The 15,127-nt window shown below is 24.9% G+C and overlaps 4 protein-coding genes across 7 annotated transcripts in view; 1 reads left to right on the top strand and 3 right to left on the bottom strand.

Moving 5' to 3' along the window:
* LOC412099 (GRAM domain-containing protein 2B) overlaps positions 1–5,560 on the bottom strand; it is a 50,743-nt gene extending 45,183 nt beyond the window's left edge. For 2 of the 3 annotated variants that reach the window (XM_006561271.3, XM_006561273.3), the window contains exon 1: positions 5,311–5,560. In XM_006561271.3, coding sequence (XP_006561334.2) covers positions 5,311–5,395 — 85 coding nt within the window. In that variant the 5' untranslated portion in view covers positions 5,396–5,560. Of the gene's footprint in view, positions 1–850; positions 1,024–5,310 lie in introns of those variants that run through there. The other variant, XM_006561272.3, reaches the window with a different exon arrangement.
* Positions 5,561–6,155: 595 nt separating this feature from the next.
* Positions 6,156–9,470, bottom strand: LOC725592 (protein prenyltransferase alpha subunit repeat-containing protein 1). Its single transcript, XM_001121418.5, has 2 exons — positions 9,217–9,470; positions 6,156–8,456 (listed from the first exon to the last, which is right to left on the bottom strand). The coding sequence occupies exons 1-2, from the start codon at positions 9,291–9,293 to the stop codon at positions 7,232–7,234; spliced, it is 1,302 nt and encodes a 433-aa protein (XP_001121418.2). The 5' UTR covers positions 9,294–9,470; the 3' UTR covers positions 6,156–7,231.
* A 683-nt stretch (positions 9,471–10,153) lies between these two features.
* On the top strand, positions 10,154–12,800 carry LOC725630 (tubulin-specific chaperone A). Of its 2 annotated transcripts, XM_016912589.2 has the most exons (4): positions 10,166–10,308; positions 11,037–12,266; positions 12,344–12,548; positions 12,621–12,800. In XM_016912589.2, exons 2-4 carry the CDS (start codon positions 11,435–11,437, stop codon positions 12,739–12,741), a joined length of 1,158 nt encoding a protein of 385 aa, XP_016768078.2. In that variant the 5' UTR covers positions 10,166–10,308; positions 11,037–11,434; the 3' UTR covers positions 12,742–12,800. The 2 variants fall into 2 exon arrangements, with proteins under 2 accessions (XP_006561337.1, XP_016768078.2); XM_006561274.3 differs by lacking the exons at positions 12,344–12,548; positions 12,621–12,800 and adding an exon at positions 10,557–10,774 and having other exon boundaries at positions 10,154–10,308; positions 11,037–11,346.
* A 132-nt stretch (positions 12,801–12,932) lies between these two features.
* Positions 12,933–15,115, bottom strand: LOC412931 (U3 small nucleolar RNA-associated protein 15 homolog). The gene is made up of 5 exons (XM_396382.6): positions 14,992–15,115; positions 14,248–14,830; positions 13,931–14,151; positions 13,389–13,824; positions 12,933–13,254 (listed from the first exon to the last, which is right to left on the bottom strand). The coding sequence occupies exons 1-5, from the start codon at positions 15,079–15,081 to the stop codon at positions 13,019–13,021; spliced, it is 1,566 nt and encodes a 521-aa protein (XP_396382.3). The 5' UTR covers positions 15,082–15,115; the 3' UTR covers positions 12,933–13,018.
* Between the last annotated feature and the right edge of the window lie 12 nt (positions 15,116–15,127).

The following is a 15,127-nucleotide window of genomic DNA, read 5'->3' as shown; positions in this document are numbered from 1 at the left end:
AACTATATAGGTTTCTTTAGGTTATTAGGTTAAGCTTTAGGTTAGTTTCACAATCAGCTACATGAATATAGGTAACATTCATTTTGATTAACTCTGTGAAATAGTTCAGTCATTATTTAAGATTAAAAATATACGATAATATACAATTTAAAATTATAGAAGTTAAATTTCATAGTTTAAAGTGAATTATTTAATATTACATCAAATATCATATATGAATATTATTTTCTATAAGATTTTTTTTATTAATATTGTTTTTAATGATCTCATATATTTTTTTTACATAATATATATTTTTAAAACTAAAAAAGATATCTTATTAACTATTTTTAAGAAAATATGTATGTATTTGATAAAAATATGAAAACATAAAAAGTGATTTTAACATTAAAAGTGAAACAAAAAAATCTCATTAATATAACATTTGTCTAAAGGAAAAAATTCATCTTTCAATATTTTTGTTAAAAAAAATAATAATATGTACAAATAAAAAATATTGTATACTATATAGTTATTAAAAAATAATATAATAATATATATAGCTATAAAAAAATATATAACTTGTTAATATAACCTCTAATGTTATAAGAAATATATGTACACAAATCTATTAAAGAATGATTATTTATTTCTAGAAGTAAGAAAGACAAAATTGTCCAACTTTAGAATTAAAAATAAATTTGACTATTATTAGAAATAAAGGTCATAAAATTACAAAGAATAATCCATTGCCAAATCCAGGTATGATAACCGATATTTATAAGTACATTTAATATGTCATCAACGTGATATCCTTTTCATTTTTTTCACAAATATATTCAGTGTTTAGAAAATTGTAAACGTTTATCACCTGAGAAGCCTCGTGTCGACATTGTTATATGATGTACACATATCTGTTTACAAGAAACATTAATGAAAGATGAACGTGAAAAGATAGCTCAATAAACGATAAAGAAGTAATTCACGAACGGAAGGTCCGTTGAATAAACGGCGACTGATGTTTAAGAAACACGTGTAGTGTTGTTAACAAAGACGCGATTCTTGCCTATTCTTGGCGACACAGCTTTAATTCGTTTAAAACCCTCTTGCATCACGTCAGCTTTAGCATTAATATACTATGTCTTCAGTTTCTCATAAGTTACGTGAGCGTATTATAGACATGCTCCTGTAATCAAATCAATGCCATCCGCTTTTGCATATTCGAGTTGGCTTACTTCGCATTCTATTAATTTGTAGAACGAATTTTGACCATGAAAGCTGAAATTTCTTGAATAAATTGCTTACAAGTTAAAAAAGATAATATAAAAAATTTAACGATTTGCAGTATTAGAAAAAAGTATTAGAAAATAGAATAAATATATAAAAAAATAATATTAAAAAATTCGAAATTTATTTTTAATCTATTGTAACTTCTTAATTAGAGAAACATAATGATTTTTTTATAATAAATTGTATTATATTAAAATTTTGATCTATTTATAAGAATTTTAAATATTATTAGATTATTTATATGACACAAATTATGTTGCTGGTTAAAAATGCCGAATATATATATATATATATGTAACAATGTTTGAAAAACGACTTCGTGAATCTCTGATTAACGACTAAAAATTGGAGGTGTCTCACTTAGGTATACAAGGACGATTTCACTTTTTGGCAAAAGGCCGCGCATCCTTCTCAGGAATGCTGCATTTCCAAAATATTTGTAATATATGTGAATCTTGGTTGATTCATAATTATTTCCGGAATTGCTCATATCATCCAGGGAATCCCATGATGATATAACAACAAATTCCCACAATTAGGAAACAATGAACACCTCACTATTTTTATAAAAAAATTTCAAAAGATTTTAAATATTTTAATGACTAAATTAAAATAATATGTACTTTATATTGTTTAAATAATATTTCATCAACTTGGAATTTAATCAATCCCAAAGATTTATCACTCAAAGATTTACTTTATTTTTTTTTTGTAATTTCTTAATTTTAATTTCATTTTTTATTTCTTAATATCTGCGCAATAATTATTAGATAGAACTTAGTTTCTGAAAACAAAATAAGATGATTAAACATTAAGAATTCTTTTTTTCATATCATTGAATTTTGTAAATTTTTGTAATACGTTAATTAAATATATAAATATCAATATTAATAAAGAAACGACTTTACAAACCATATATGAAGAGACAGCGAATTAAACAGATTTAATAATAGAAAAGAGCTCAATACAAAAAATATCGATGGCGGATTCATAAGAGTCGTGATAACCGTAATATTGTCAGTGCTCCCGACCGATAGTACGTTCAAGTTTCATTTTATCCATGTGCCAGTTAATTTGGTCTCAATTAGTATTAAGTGAGCGCATATGTGCACGTCCGTTCCTCATGGAGAAGGTCGTGAGTTCAGAGTTACATATTTCGTGACAAGGAGAACGTATGTACTTTATACGGAAATGATTTTTTTTATTAAATCGTATGGGAACGTGAATCTGCGTTCGTTATTACACGATGAATAGAATAATAGAATAACGCATTCTTTTGCCAAGAAACTCGTGACAAAGATGATATTTGTTTATTTGAACGTAATAAAACGTAATACAGTTCGCAATGATCGTAATGAAATGTATTGCACGAAGGATTCTACACTTTGTTTGCGATGACTATGCCAAGATTAAATAGATCTAAAAATAAAATTTCATTCGGTGTTGTCAATTCAATATTTAAATCAATTCTCTTGGGAGGATAAATATGAAAATAAATTTATGCAATAACACATGAGCGTGCTAAAATACACAAAATTATATATTGGAAAATTATTTCCTCTATTTAATTTCAAAAATGTTATAAAAATTATTTTTATTTTATAAAGAATATATCTTTCTTTCGTATCATATTGTATTTAAGCACAAATGAACAAATATACAAATACAAAAATAAGTAAATGAATAATATTAATAGAAGAACTTCTTTAATATTAGATATTAATTTAATAAATTGTATTAAGTATAATTTAAATAAATAATAAGTATTGTAAATTATTATATTTTTTTTTAAATTTAATATTATTTAATCCCTCTTTTGTTAATTTATAAAATCCATATTATTTTATCAATGTCATCTTGTTATATAAGCAATCTAAGCTCATTATATGGACATATATAAAAATATAATATTGTTATATATGTACAAATATAAAAAAAAATAATATTAAACATAAAGAATTTCTATTTATGTATAAATTTTTTAATATAAAAAAATTTATTTCACTTAGTGTAAGCTTTGATGCATAAGGTAAAGGAATGGTTTCTGTTTATAATATGTAGTAGTATATAACTATATATATATAGTTGCATAGATGCTAATCATCATGGGATTAAAGTTCGTTTGACAATAATGATATTATACTATATTAAATTTTTTCTGTACTATATTCACATTCGTACGGTGCAAACGATATTTTCAAGATAATGCGTCTAATTGTATAATGTCTGTAAAATGATAACAAGATAATGTGTATATTTTTAAAATATTATAGATAACATGTAATATCTGAAGGATTTCTGTAATGAAAACGATAATAAGAAATTATTTTAAGAAAACTAAAATTGCTACACATAAATGGAATATCTATAAAATTATTCTATTATTATTTTCTTTTAAATTTTATCATAATCATAAAAATTTATTATTAAATATATTAATTTTTCATTCCACATTTAAACATAACTGAATAATATATAGTTAATTTTTTACATAATACATAAATAAATATTTAAAGCTATTTTATATATATATATATATTCTTTAATATTTTCTTTAATATTCATATTATTTTTCAATCTTTGAAAATAATTTCAAATTTTATAATAAATTATCAATTTTGACAATTATTTCTAATTTTCTGGATTCTTCATAGATATTTTTTCCTTGAAAAATATTTATATTCATATGATTTATTTCAAAGAATGTACATAAATAAAATGTACATGAATGAATAAATTTTACTTAGCCTCTCGATCGTTGGATTTATATTTATAATCTAAGAAAATATTATAGAAATATGAAATATAATTGAAAAGCTGTTTTATTATTTTATGCACTTAAATAAAAGTATTTCTTACGAACATTACACAGATGTCTTGCTTGATGATATATCAATCCTCTTAAAAAATTTTCATTGATTTGACAAAACGTGTATTTATTCACCACATGAATTATTATAAAATTTTCACATTTTCGATGTTAAGTGGAACATGATGTCGCTTTGAACTTTCTCACAAATACCGCAAAGTCTATGAATAAAGGATCAAGAAAGGAAGGGGTGAATCTATATATGGTTAATTGGGCAATAGGTCAAGGTTCGATAATTCTCTATCTTTATTTCTAATTTTTATCACAAATGCATTGAATTTTGATTACAATATTATTTTATTTGAAAATTTTTTATTATATAAAGAATTTTGTAAGAATGATTTTGATAATTTAATGTAGTAATTTAATAATTATTAAAAACAAATATAATTTAAAAAAAACATTCGTTGTTGCATTAATATCATCGTATTATTAATAATATTGGACAATCTGTAAGAAAATAAGATAAATTTATTTTCATTATAACAGAAAAAATATTTTTATAGATATTTTTATTTAAAAACTTCATGGAGCAATTTTTCTCAAATGTCATATTAACACTTAACAATAATAAAAATAATTTATTGAAAAAAATAATTAAACACTCTATATTTATATATTTAAATATATAAAATATAATTGAATTTATGAAATTAAAATTTTCTTTTACTATCTAATGCTTTTAATTAAAATATATTCATAATGCTATAAGTATCCAATATACATATAAAATAATACATATTAATACACATACAATACACATATAATGATTAATTTATTATAAAAAAAAATATACCACATGATATATATATGTATAATATGTACATATATTTATATATAGAATAAGAATATGAATATGATTGTATTTGGAAGAAAAATATCCAGACTATCAAAATACATAAATTTTAATATATTAAATTATATATATAATAATCATATAAATATATATAAATATATATAATAATAATCAAATATTTATTTGATAATATATGTTGATGTTTAATGTCAATAAGAAATTAAAAACTATGCATCTACATTCATCAAGTAAACAAAATATTAAAATAAATTATCTTTAAAAAAATTAAAATCAAAATCACTAAAAAATAAAAATCAATAAAAAATAATTAATTATTATAAATAGTATGATAAATACAAAAAAATATTCGTCTTACCTTTGTTTTGAACAGTTCGCATCCGGTCTTGCTTCGAAAAATTATCGAGGTTATTTTGAATCATAGATCTCGTTTCAGATGCCATCAATTCAACTTTTTATTTATTCGATTTCGAATAAACGAATTAAAAGAAAATGACTCGTCCGATCCGCCACTGCACAGTTCATCACGTTGCTTCCTTGAAATAATCGCACTAGTAGAATTTCTGAGGATGCCTATCGACCGACTTGTACCTTGTGGTCACACAATCGAACTGATCGACCAATGAACGTAATAGACAAACATCACGTGCAAGTTTCGATAATATATTAAAAGTAATCCATTGATAATAATACATTTAAAACAGATACACGTTTCTGTCACTCTATGCATGACTATTTGCAATAAGAACTATCGATTGATTTCTCGATCGATGAATAATATTATCTTATATCGATCAACTAAAATCATCATATATCGATTAATATTATGAATAGTTATAATATGCATAGGATACTATGATTTTGTTATCTTTTTCTAAAATTTAAAATATCTTATAGTACTTAATAAAGATATTTTTAATTAATTAACATTTTTGTTTAGTAATATTTTTTATGAGCCAATAATATAATCAAAATAAAATATTTTCTTTTTTTCACACTTGCAATTGTAATATTGAAAAAAAATTTTCCCGCGATTTTGTACTCTTTCATATATTAATTTTTAGAATCAAAGGATATCGAAGGATTAAGGTTAAGACAATTGAGAGATCGCATTAGGATCAAATTTTTTTACGAGGAAATGCGTACTTATACATCAAGGATAGATTTTCATCAGTAAAAAAATACAAGAAAAAAAAACAAAAATTTGTCGACAAGGTTCACTGAACTTTATTAACATGTAACAATGAAACGGAAGTTATAGGACTTGATGACGAGAAATTTGACAATCGTACGCATTTAACGACCGTTCCCGGTAGACTGACAAGAAATTCAGACAAAAGTCTAGAGATTTATTTTTGGTCAGATTGTCGTGCCAAAGGAGGACAACGTGGCCAATATCGCATATGTACTAGTGGCGTCAAAACATTTGGCTTGACGATGTAAATGGCCGGCATTCGCGGACCTTTGCTATTCTAATAAGGTGACTAAAAACACATGATTACAAAACTAACATTTTTTTCTTTTTTCATTTTATACTTTGTCAACGTTCCACTATACACATTTACCCCATAATAATACTTCCCCATAGCCTCAAAAGACACTTTTTTTTCTTCTTTACCACGCAATCATAGTATACTTATTTTTTTTCGTATATCGGATAAAACGTTTAAAAAATCAAACGTTATCCAACTTCCGGTTTCTCCTTTTTTTCTGTTAATTACGATACAATATATATCGTCTTCAATTATTGAAAATTTTCTTAAACAATATACGGTAAATGTCTCAAAAATAAGTATCGATACTCATTCCATTTTCATTTACATTGTACATTAGATCTTGTGTTATCATAAACGATGCTACATCATTTATGACAGTGCTGTCCAGTTTCAGAATATCTTTCATATTCTCATTTTTTTCACGTTCATTCGTTTTAAGAGCAAGATAGAAAGAGAAGAAAATCTAGAATATTAGATCTGTTTCTGAGTTCTTTTTACTCTTACATGACATGTAAAAGAGAACAAAGTCGCATAAGAGACCCCTCTCGTGGACAGCACTGATTTATGTGCACAGATCACCGCGCACCAGATCAGACGAGAGAGCACTATTGAAATATAATTCATACATAGAATATACGCCTAGGAATAATGTCTGTATGAGATACAGAACATAGAGTTATTGCATGATTTTTACAATGGCATCGATCCATGCCTAATTAAAATTGTTGTCTTATTGCGTATATTTTATCTTTCGTTTCAATGTAAAATTTGGACGCAACGAGATCACGATCTAATTTCAAATCCGATGCTCTGAAGAAATTTAAAAAATCTCTCAACTAGCATCTTCTCGTGTTGATCTCGTTTGATAGCGAGATCAGCAATTTTGTTGGTGCATGCACGGAATGCTTGCACAAGAAAATCGTGGCACAAAATCACGTCATCGTTCGTTAACGTAGCTAATGTTTTTTGAACATTTTTTTTTTCAATCGATTTGTCAACGGATCGGCTATCAAAATCGTACTCGTCTTTGTGGTAAGAATGCTTCAATGCCATAAAACGCACAAGAAGATACGCAAGGAATCTACGATGGCACCAAAGAGCCTCGTGATCGTTGTACAAAAAAATAGCACTATCATTCGCATGGCATTCTTCTAACCAATATGACAAAGCATGGAAATATCCATATTGTTTCATTTTCGATGAAGTAGTTGCCTCAGATTCCGTGTTTGTAGCATTAAATAGCCTCTGCAATTGATGCGTATTTCCTTTTTCACTGACGTTTGACTTAATATAAACGAATAGTTCCTCTTTCCATTGCTCCCTGACATCCGAGTATTTTATAGACGGTTCCTTCGGTAGTTCCTTGAATTCAAACATGAATTTTTTCAATAGGAACTGTCGATAGGAAAGCCCGCTATAATCCGACACATGGCGTTGACACCAAGCGAGCGAATTCTTCCATTCTGTTTCCAGATTCGGATATGTAAATCCACGTGATTCACGAAGGGTCAATATATGACGCCTATGACTCCAGGCGTGATAGTTACTTGCGTATCTTTCCGCGCACGTAGTTGCTATGTCCAATTCCCTACAAAGCGGCGATTCCACCGATTCTGGATCATAATGTCCGTCTTTACTGTTCAACATATATGATAATAACCATCGTCGATAGGCGAATGCCTCGAAACATTTTGGCTTGTGATAAAGCACCAATCGTGAAAAAAAGAATTCTTCGGATGCTTCTAACTTATGATTTCTTACTAATTCCCGTCGCATGTTCCAGAATGTCGTAACATCTGGATTTAATAATAATGCGCCCAACAACCATCTTGCTATTGTACTAGGTTCCTCACGCCTGTGTTTATTTTGTCGAAGTTCAAAGAGCCGACGATAAGCATAACAGTAAAGTGGTTGCACGCACCACGATGCCAATCCGAGGCAATCTTCCTGATGAAATACTGGTGATTTGTTTTCATTGTCTTCAGCAGGGATTATTTCAAAACTTTTCCTGAAATTAAAAATGAATCAACGCGTAATAAACAGGATCTTTTTAATATAAACATTCCTAATTTAATTTATATAATTTAATAAAATATATATATATATTTTTTAATATTAGATATAAATTAGCAATTACAATAATAAATTTTAAATGTGAAATATTTGAAAAATATTTAAATTATCATAAAATATTATAAATTATATAATAACGTTAAAAATAAAAAATATTTATAAAATGTTATAAAAATAATACTAACTTTTAGACATATATAATATTAATATAAAATTATATTTTTAATATATTTGATTTAGTTTAACATATATTATCATCGATTATTGATATCAATAATGCATGCAATTATAATGTTATATTTGCGTATATACATATATATTACATATATATATTGAATATACATATATATATATGAGAAAGAAAGAGAAATTAAAAAAAAAATATGTTCAATAATAATTATTAAGATTTAACAATTACAAAAGCGACAGTTTCCTATTGTAAATACTAGATACCAACATTGCTGATATTATATTTACTATGTAAACTTTTTATGAAGCGTCGTATGTGCTTATGCTTGATTAAAACGTACGACGATAATGTTATGATTTAATTCTATTATAATTAAAACATTATATGAAACATGATATTGTTTATATAATAAACATGCTAATGTATGAAATCTAAGAATTTAGAATATATTTCACAGATATTTTTAAAGACTCCGCCCTCGTAATGTATCTAAGAAAACACTCACAGTGACGGATTCTTCTTCACCACATTTTCGATGTCGGAAAGGATTTTCTCTGCAGCCGGAAAAATATCGTCTTGCATTTTAATCTTGTCACTTTTATTTGTTACATGTCTTGGGAAATCAGGGATAAACTGATACACAATTAACCCTTCTGTTTCTCTCACTGCACCTTTCAATGCAGGCACGATGTAGCGTTTTTCTGCGGAAGTGTGGGGGGATATACTACGATACTCTTTGAAGTTTTCTGCAAGTCTCGAACGTTCGAAATCAAGTGGCGCGAAATTATTAATTGAATTATATTGATAAAAAATAAAAATCAAACATATTTATTTGTTTAATTTTATTTCAATATATATATTTATTTTAAATAAATGTAAATGTAAATAATGTAGATTTTATATTCAACATTTTTTATGAAATCATATTTATTAATATTGTATTATATTATATGTATACATATTATATATATACGTTAATATATGTATATGTATATAGTAAGATATTAATATATATATTATAAAAAATACTAGAAATAAAATTCATAGAAATAAATACATATGATTTTTATTTTTTATGAATATAATTTAATTATATATATATATAAATATGTATATATATATATATATATATATATACATATATATATTTATATCATAATGATATATTATAATGATATGTTATTATTTAAATGATATAAATAAAATTAAAAATAAAATATGATGTCACTAATATTTTAACCTAACCTAACTCAAATAATTTTTCTTTATAAAAATATAAGACTAAGTAAATCAATATATATAAAAGTATTTGTTTAAAAAAATGAAAATTGCAATATTTTTAAATCAAATTTTATATTAATTTCAATATAAAAATTATTTTATTTAAAATTCATAAAATATTAAATATAAATTAAATAATCGATTGAAATGATCGACATTCTCGACAAGTTCATGTTATAAGAATATATGTTAATGGGAGTCTTATCAATCAGTATAACCTTTATATCATAGAATTCTATTAGTGGTGCCATATAACGATAATTATTACGATTTTAACCTAACCTAATTCAAATAATTTTTCTGCATAAAAGAATAAGTAAGTAAATATATCAATACATATAAAAATTTGTTTAAAAAAATGAAATAGACACATTTTATTTGAATCAAATTTTATATTAATTTCAATATACAAATTATTTTATTTAAAATTCATAAAATATTAAACATAAATTAAATAATCGATTAAAATGATCGTCATTCTTAATAAGTTCATAGACTATGAGTTTACGATTATCAATCGGTATAATTTTTATGTTATAGAATTTTTCTTGATTTCATTTATAGCTATTCATCTTACCTTATAAGGAAAACCTTGTTTAATCAGTAAACGCTTCATTTTCTGCATCCGAAGTAAAATATTTCAATTAAAACAATGTCTGATCCTCGTATAAGAATTTTAAAAATTAAGACTGGAGTAGTGAAACGTCTCGCGAAAGAAAAAGTCACGTACGAAAAAGAAGCAGCACAGCAACGTGAAAGGATACAAAAATTAAAGGAACAGGGTGAGAAAAATATTTTGAAAAATGCTATCAAAAGCTAATTATTTTTGTTATTTTTATCCTTTCAATAGCTGTGTTATTTACCAAATATTTTCGTATATTTTTCATTTTTTAATATTTCAAAATTTTTATTTGATTCAATAGTTGATATACTATATTATAATGCTTATACATTTATTTATATAAAATATCACAATTAAATATTCACCTTATTTTAATTTCTTTCAAATATAATAATTTTTATATCACTTTAATTTTATTGCAGATAAAGATGGTTATGATATAAAAAAACAAGAAGAAGTACTTCAAGAATCTCTTATGATGGTACCAGATTGTCAACGACGTCTTGCAAAAGCTTTTGAAGAACTTAAAAAAATTTTGGATACAGAGCAAGATTTAAAAGAGATTGAAGATTATATTGAAGCAGAAAAAATATTACAAGAAGCAGAAGCTCAACTTCCTAAAGAAGGAGAAATTATGGAAATGTGTTAAAAAAGCAAAACCTACTAATTTTATTAAAATATTGTGGAAAGTTGAGAAAACTATATTTTCATCTAAAATAACATAAGATTTGTAAACAAGTTAAAGTAATCATTTAATGCATAAAGAAAGTGATAGTATTAAGATTTTATATTTTTTCAAATTAAGTAGTTTTTAACAATTATGTTTAATGATCAAAATTTAGAGGATCCTACACAAAATTATATGGATCCAAATTATAATATGTCTCATCTAATGAATCAATATATTTATAATACAAATTATAATGTGAATATATATCAAAATTATATTTATCCAGTTGGTACATTTGAAAATGAAAATGCTACATCAATAATTAATTTAGGAATTCGACAAGCAGATGAAAAAAATATTGAAAATTTTCTCTTAGAAATTAATCAATCCAATAATATAAATGACCAGAGAAATATATGCAGAAAATCTAAAATTGCAATAATTAAAAATGCTATAACATCTGCATATAAATTAAATGAAAAATTAAAGATAATTTGTGCAGAATTTAAGAATAGCCAACATTTGATGGAAGATGAGTGGCAACAGAAAATAAATATTTGTAATGCAGCAAAGGAAGAAATTGTTCAATTATTAGAACCTATTAGAAGTCAAAATTTTTTAAATCAATTAAAAAAAGATTTAGAGAAACGAAAAAAAAAGAGATTAAGAGAAAAAATTAAAAAAGAGAAATGGAAAAATGAAAAAATAACAAAAATGGAAAGAAGAGCAAGAATGCATGCACAGATTGATTTGTGGATTAGGAAAGAACAAGCCGTAATAGATAAAGAAAAGCAAGAAGAAAATTTACGTAAAGATGCTGATATGGTTTTATTTGATGTTAGAGGGAAAAAAATCGATGCTAGGAAATATCTTGGATTGTTACAAGAATTACGAAATTTGCGTAATGTTAAAGCTAATATTGCCAGAGCAAGAGGGGAACATTTATCTTCAGCAGCTGATGAAGCATTTAATAATATTATTGGTATTATTATTTTTTAATATTAGTTTATAATAAATATTTTAATAATTAATATTTAATAATTATGTTTTTATGTCCAGTAAAATTAACAGAACAATGGTCAATGCTTGATCGTGAATATTCTACAGAAGAACAAGGTCTAAAATTAATGTTAAAGAATGATAATGAAAAGAGAATTGAAAAACAAAAAAAAAATCTTTTTGATGAATGGGAAAAAGTATTGTTTGGAAGAAAAATAACATTTGATCAATATAATTCAGACTTAACTAATTTTGTTTCCATAAGGTAAATAGTTATAATATTATTATTATATTTTTTTACATTACAAAAATTTGTAAATAATTATTTTATTTCTAGAACTGCTTGGGATAAATATATAAGTTCAGATAATGATGCATTTGCAATACCAATTGGATGGATAATGCCTGATAAACCATCCTCAGCTGCCTGGCAAAAATGTCTCAAAAAAATTACGTGAAATAAAGTAATTATGTACATCTGTAGATTCTAGTGTAAAAATAGATAAAATTTGATATACATGTTTTAATAATTTATGCTATAGGAATACATATTATATGCATTTAATGTAAATTAAGAAAAATGAAATTCTCTGGTCTATTGTATTTTAAATATTTATATCCATAATAAACATTTTTAGAATTAAAAATATGTAACATAATTCAATTTTATAAAAATATTTATGAAAAGTATATACAGATTTTTTATACAGTAAGTAAGTTTATATTAAATTATATTCATGCTATACTTAAAATTAAATTTTTTTGTGCCGCATTTGAAGGTTCTAAAGTTTGAATATCTTTTATTGGTGTAGGAGATACAATTTCCGCGGCAGATAATATCATATGCAATTTTCCTTGTAATTCTGATAATGCTAATATTAAATTCTCTTCTTCTTCTAATTTTGCTGCTAAAATACTGAACATTTTTCGTGGTTCTGCTGCAAGTTCATCTAAATGATCTTCATAGATATCTATATTAAGAAATCGAAATATTTATCTAAATTATTTAATAAATATATAAAAATAAATTCTTTGAAAAAAATTAGATATAATAAAAATATAAAAATAAAATTAGATATAAAAGTAATAAAAAATTATAGCATACCCATTAATATATTAGCTACATGTAATAATATCCTTCCAAATCGAATATTTCCTATATATTTGTTTAAAAACTTAAGAATATTTACAAGTAATTTGCCATCTCTACCACTAAGAGCTTGTTTTAAACCTTGCCTTCTGATAAGTTCTTGCATGAGTGCAACTGTAACATGTGGTGTTTTATTTACTATATAACTTGCCATTACAGAATCTAAAGCTTTTGAATATTCGAATTTTCTTAAATAAGTATCATGTTTGGACATAATTTCTTTAAGTTCTTCATGTACAATAACATCTACTTGATGTATGTGTAAATTTTTTCCAGAATATCTATATGATACTTTTTTACGTTGTGGTTTTTCAGTTTTTACATCTTCTTCTCTTCTTCTCACAGAAATTAAACCATCAACCATACCAGCTACTATGGTTTCATCATTTGGCTGCAAGAAATTATATTTAATAATAGTTTCTTGTAATATAACTTAATGTTTAGTAATATTTTACTTTAATTTCTAATATTTAAAAATGTAAAATATATTTTCTTACACTAATTCCTATACTAAGAACAGAATTTGGATAATCCAAAGAATGAACAGTCTTATATGTTCCAGAATCATAAATTTTTACATGTCTATCTAGAGAACCAGATAAAATTCTATGTCCATTTGAAGCTATTTTCAAGCATGTTACAGTTTTATGATGTTGGGTAATTTTTGCAAGTAATCTGCCACCAGCAAGTGCATCCCATACTCTAATTTCTGTTCCTCCTATTTATAATTAAAAATATAATAAAATATGTGAAATATTGTTTTAAAAAAAATATTATTATTATTTAAAATATTCTATATCATTATCATTCATACCAGCAGATAAAAATATTCCACCAGAAGGTAAAAACAATAAACTTTCAACAGGAGCTTCATGGCTAACACTGAAAATTTTTTTGCTTGTTCTTGTATCATACATATATATATGTTTATCATAACCACCAGATAATAATATATCATTAGAAATGGGACTAACTGCTCCAGCTCTGATATAATCTGAATGTTCATTAAAAGATATTATTTGTGTTTCACTAGGTATATCCCAAATAATAACAGTTTTGTCATCAGAAAATGAAGCAATGTGAACATTATCCGCAGTAAAGAAAGTTCTATGTACAGCAGCTTTGTGTCCAGAGAAAAGTCTAAGAAGACTTTTTGCATTGACATCAAAGAGTCTAATTACAGCTTCTTCACCACCAGCACAAAGTAGTTTGCCATCACTACGAAAAGATCCACCATAAGCAGCTTCTTTAAATCTACTAAGATTTTTTGTTACTAATTTTGTAATTGGATTATACACTTGTACTCTTACTGAACAAGTGACTGCAAAATAATGAGGTTCTACTGGTGAAAAATCAATATAATCAATTGGTCCAAATTCCTTAACTAAAACAGGAGCCTGTTAAATAAATTATATAAAAACATTTTTATAAATTTAATAATATAATCTTAAATATTGTTTATTTAGGTTAAGTTCTATACACGTGTGTATTATAAATTAAATGATACAATTACTATAGCAACAAAATTAAATTGTTTTTATTATTTTAATATACTTACACTATACTTTTTCCAGTATATAATATCTGGAGTTAATTCAGAACCTGATCTTGCAAATACTTTAGTATTTATTTTCTTGAAGGACGCCATTTCTTTCAAAATGTCAGCTGTAATTCTGTAATAAAATTTAGTAGAG

The sequence above is a fragment of the Apis mellifera genome, linkage group LG6 (genome assembly GCF_003254395.2).
Source record: "Apis mellifera strain DH4 linkage group LG6, Amel_HAv3.1, whole genome shotgun sequence".
In the NCBI taxonomy this organism is placed as follows: domain Eukaryota; kingdom Metazoa; phylum Arthropoda; class Insecta; order Hymenoptera; family Apidae; genus Apis; species Apis mellifera.
This window is presented reverse-complemented; position numbering and strand designations above follow the sequence as displayed.

Coding starts and splice junctions, on each gene's coding strand:
- LOC725630 (XM_016912589.2), top strand. CDS start 11,435: ATGTTTAATGATCAAAATTTAGAGGATCCTACACAAAATTATATGGAT. Junction 12,267..12,343: donor AGCATTTAATAATATTATTG/GTATTATTATTT, acceptor TTTTATGTCCAG/TAAAATTAACAGAACAATGG. Junction 12,549..12,620: donor ACTAATTTTGTTTCCATAAG/GTAAATAGTTAT, acceptor TTTTATTTCTAG/AACTGCTTGGGATAAATATA.
- LOC412931 (XM_396382.6), bottom strand. CDS start 15,081: ATGGCGTCCTTCAAGAAAATAAATACTAAAGTATTTGCAAGATCAGGT. Junction 14,831..14,991: donor TATACTGGAAAAAGTATAGT/GTAAGTATATTA, acceptor TTTATTTAACAG/GCTCCTGTTTTAGTTAAGGA. Junction 13,255..13,388: donor TGTAGCTAATATATTAATGG/GTATGCTATAAT, acceptor TTCTTAATATAG/ATATCTATGAAGATCATTTA.
- LOC725592 (XM_001121418.5), bottom strand. CDS start 9,293: ATGCAAGACGATATTTTTCCGGCTGCAGAGAAAATCCTTTCCGACATC. Junction 8,457..9,216: donor GTGAAGAAGAATCCGTCACT/GTGAGTGTTTTC, acceptor TTTTAATTTCAG/GAAAAGTTTTGAAATAATCC.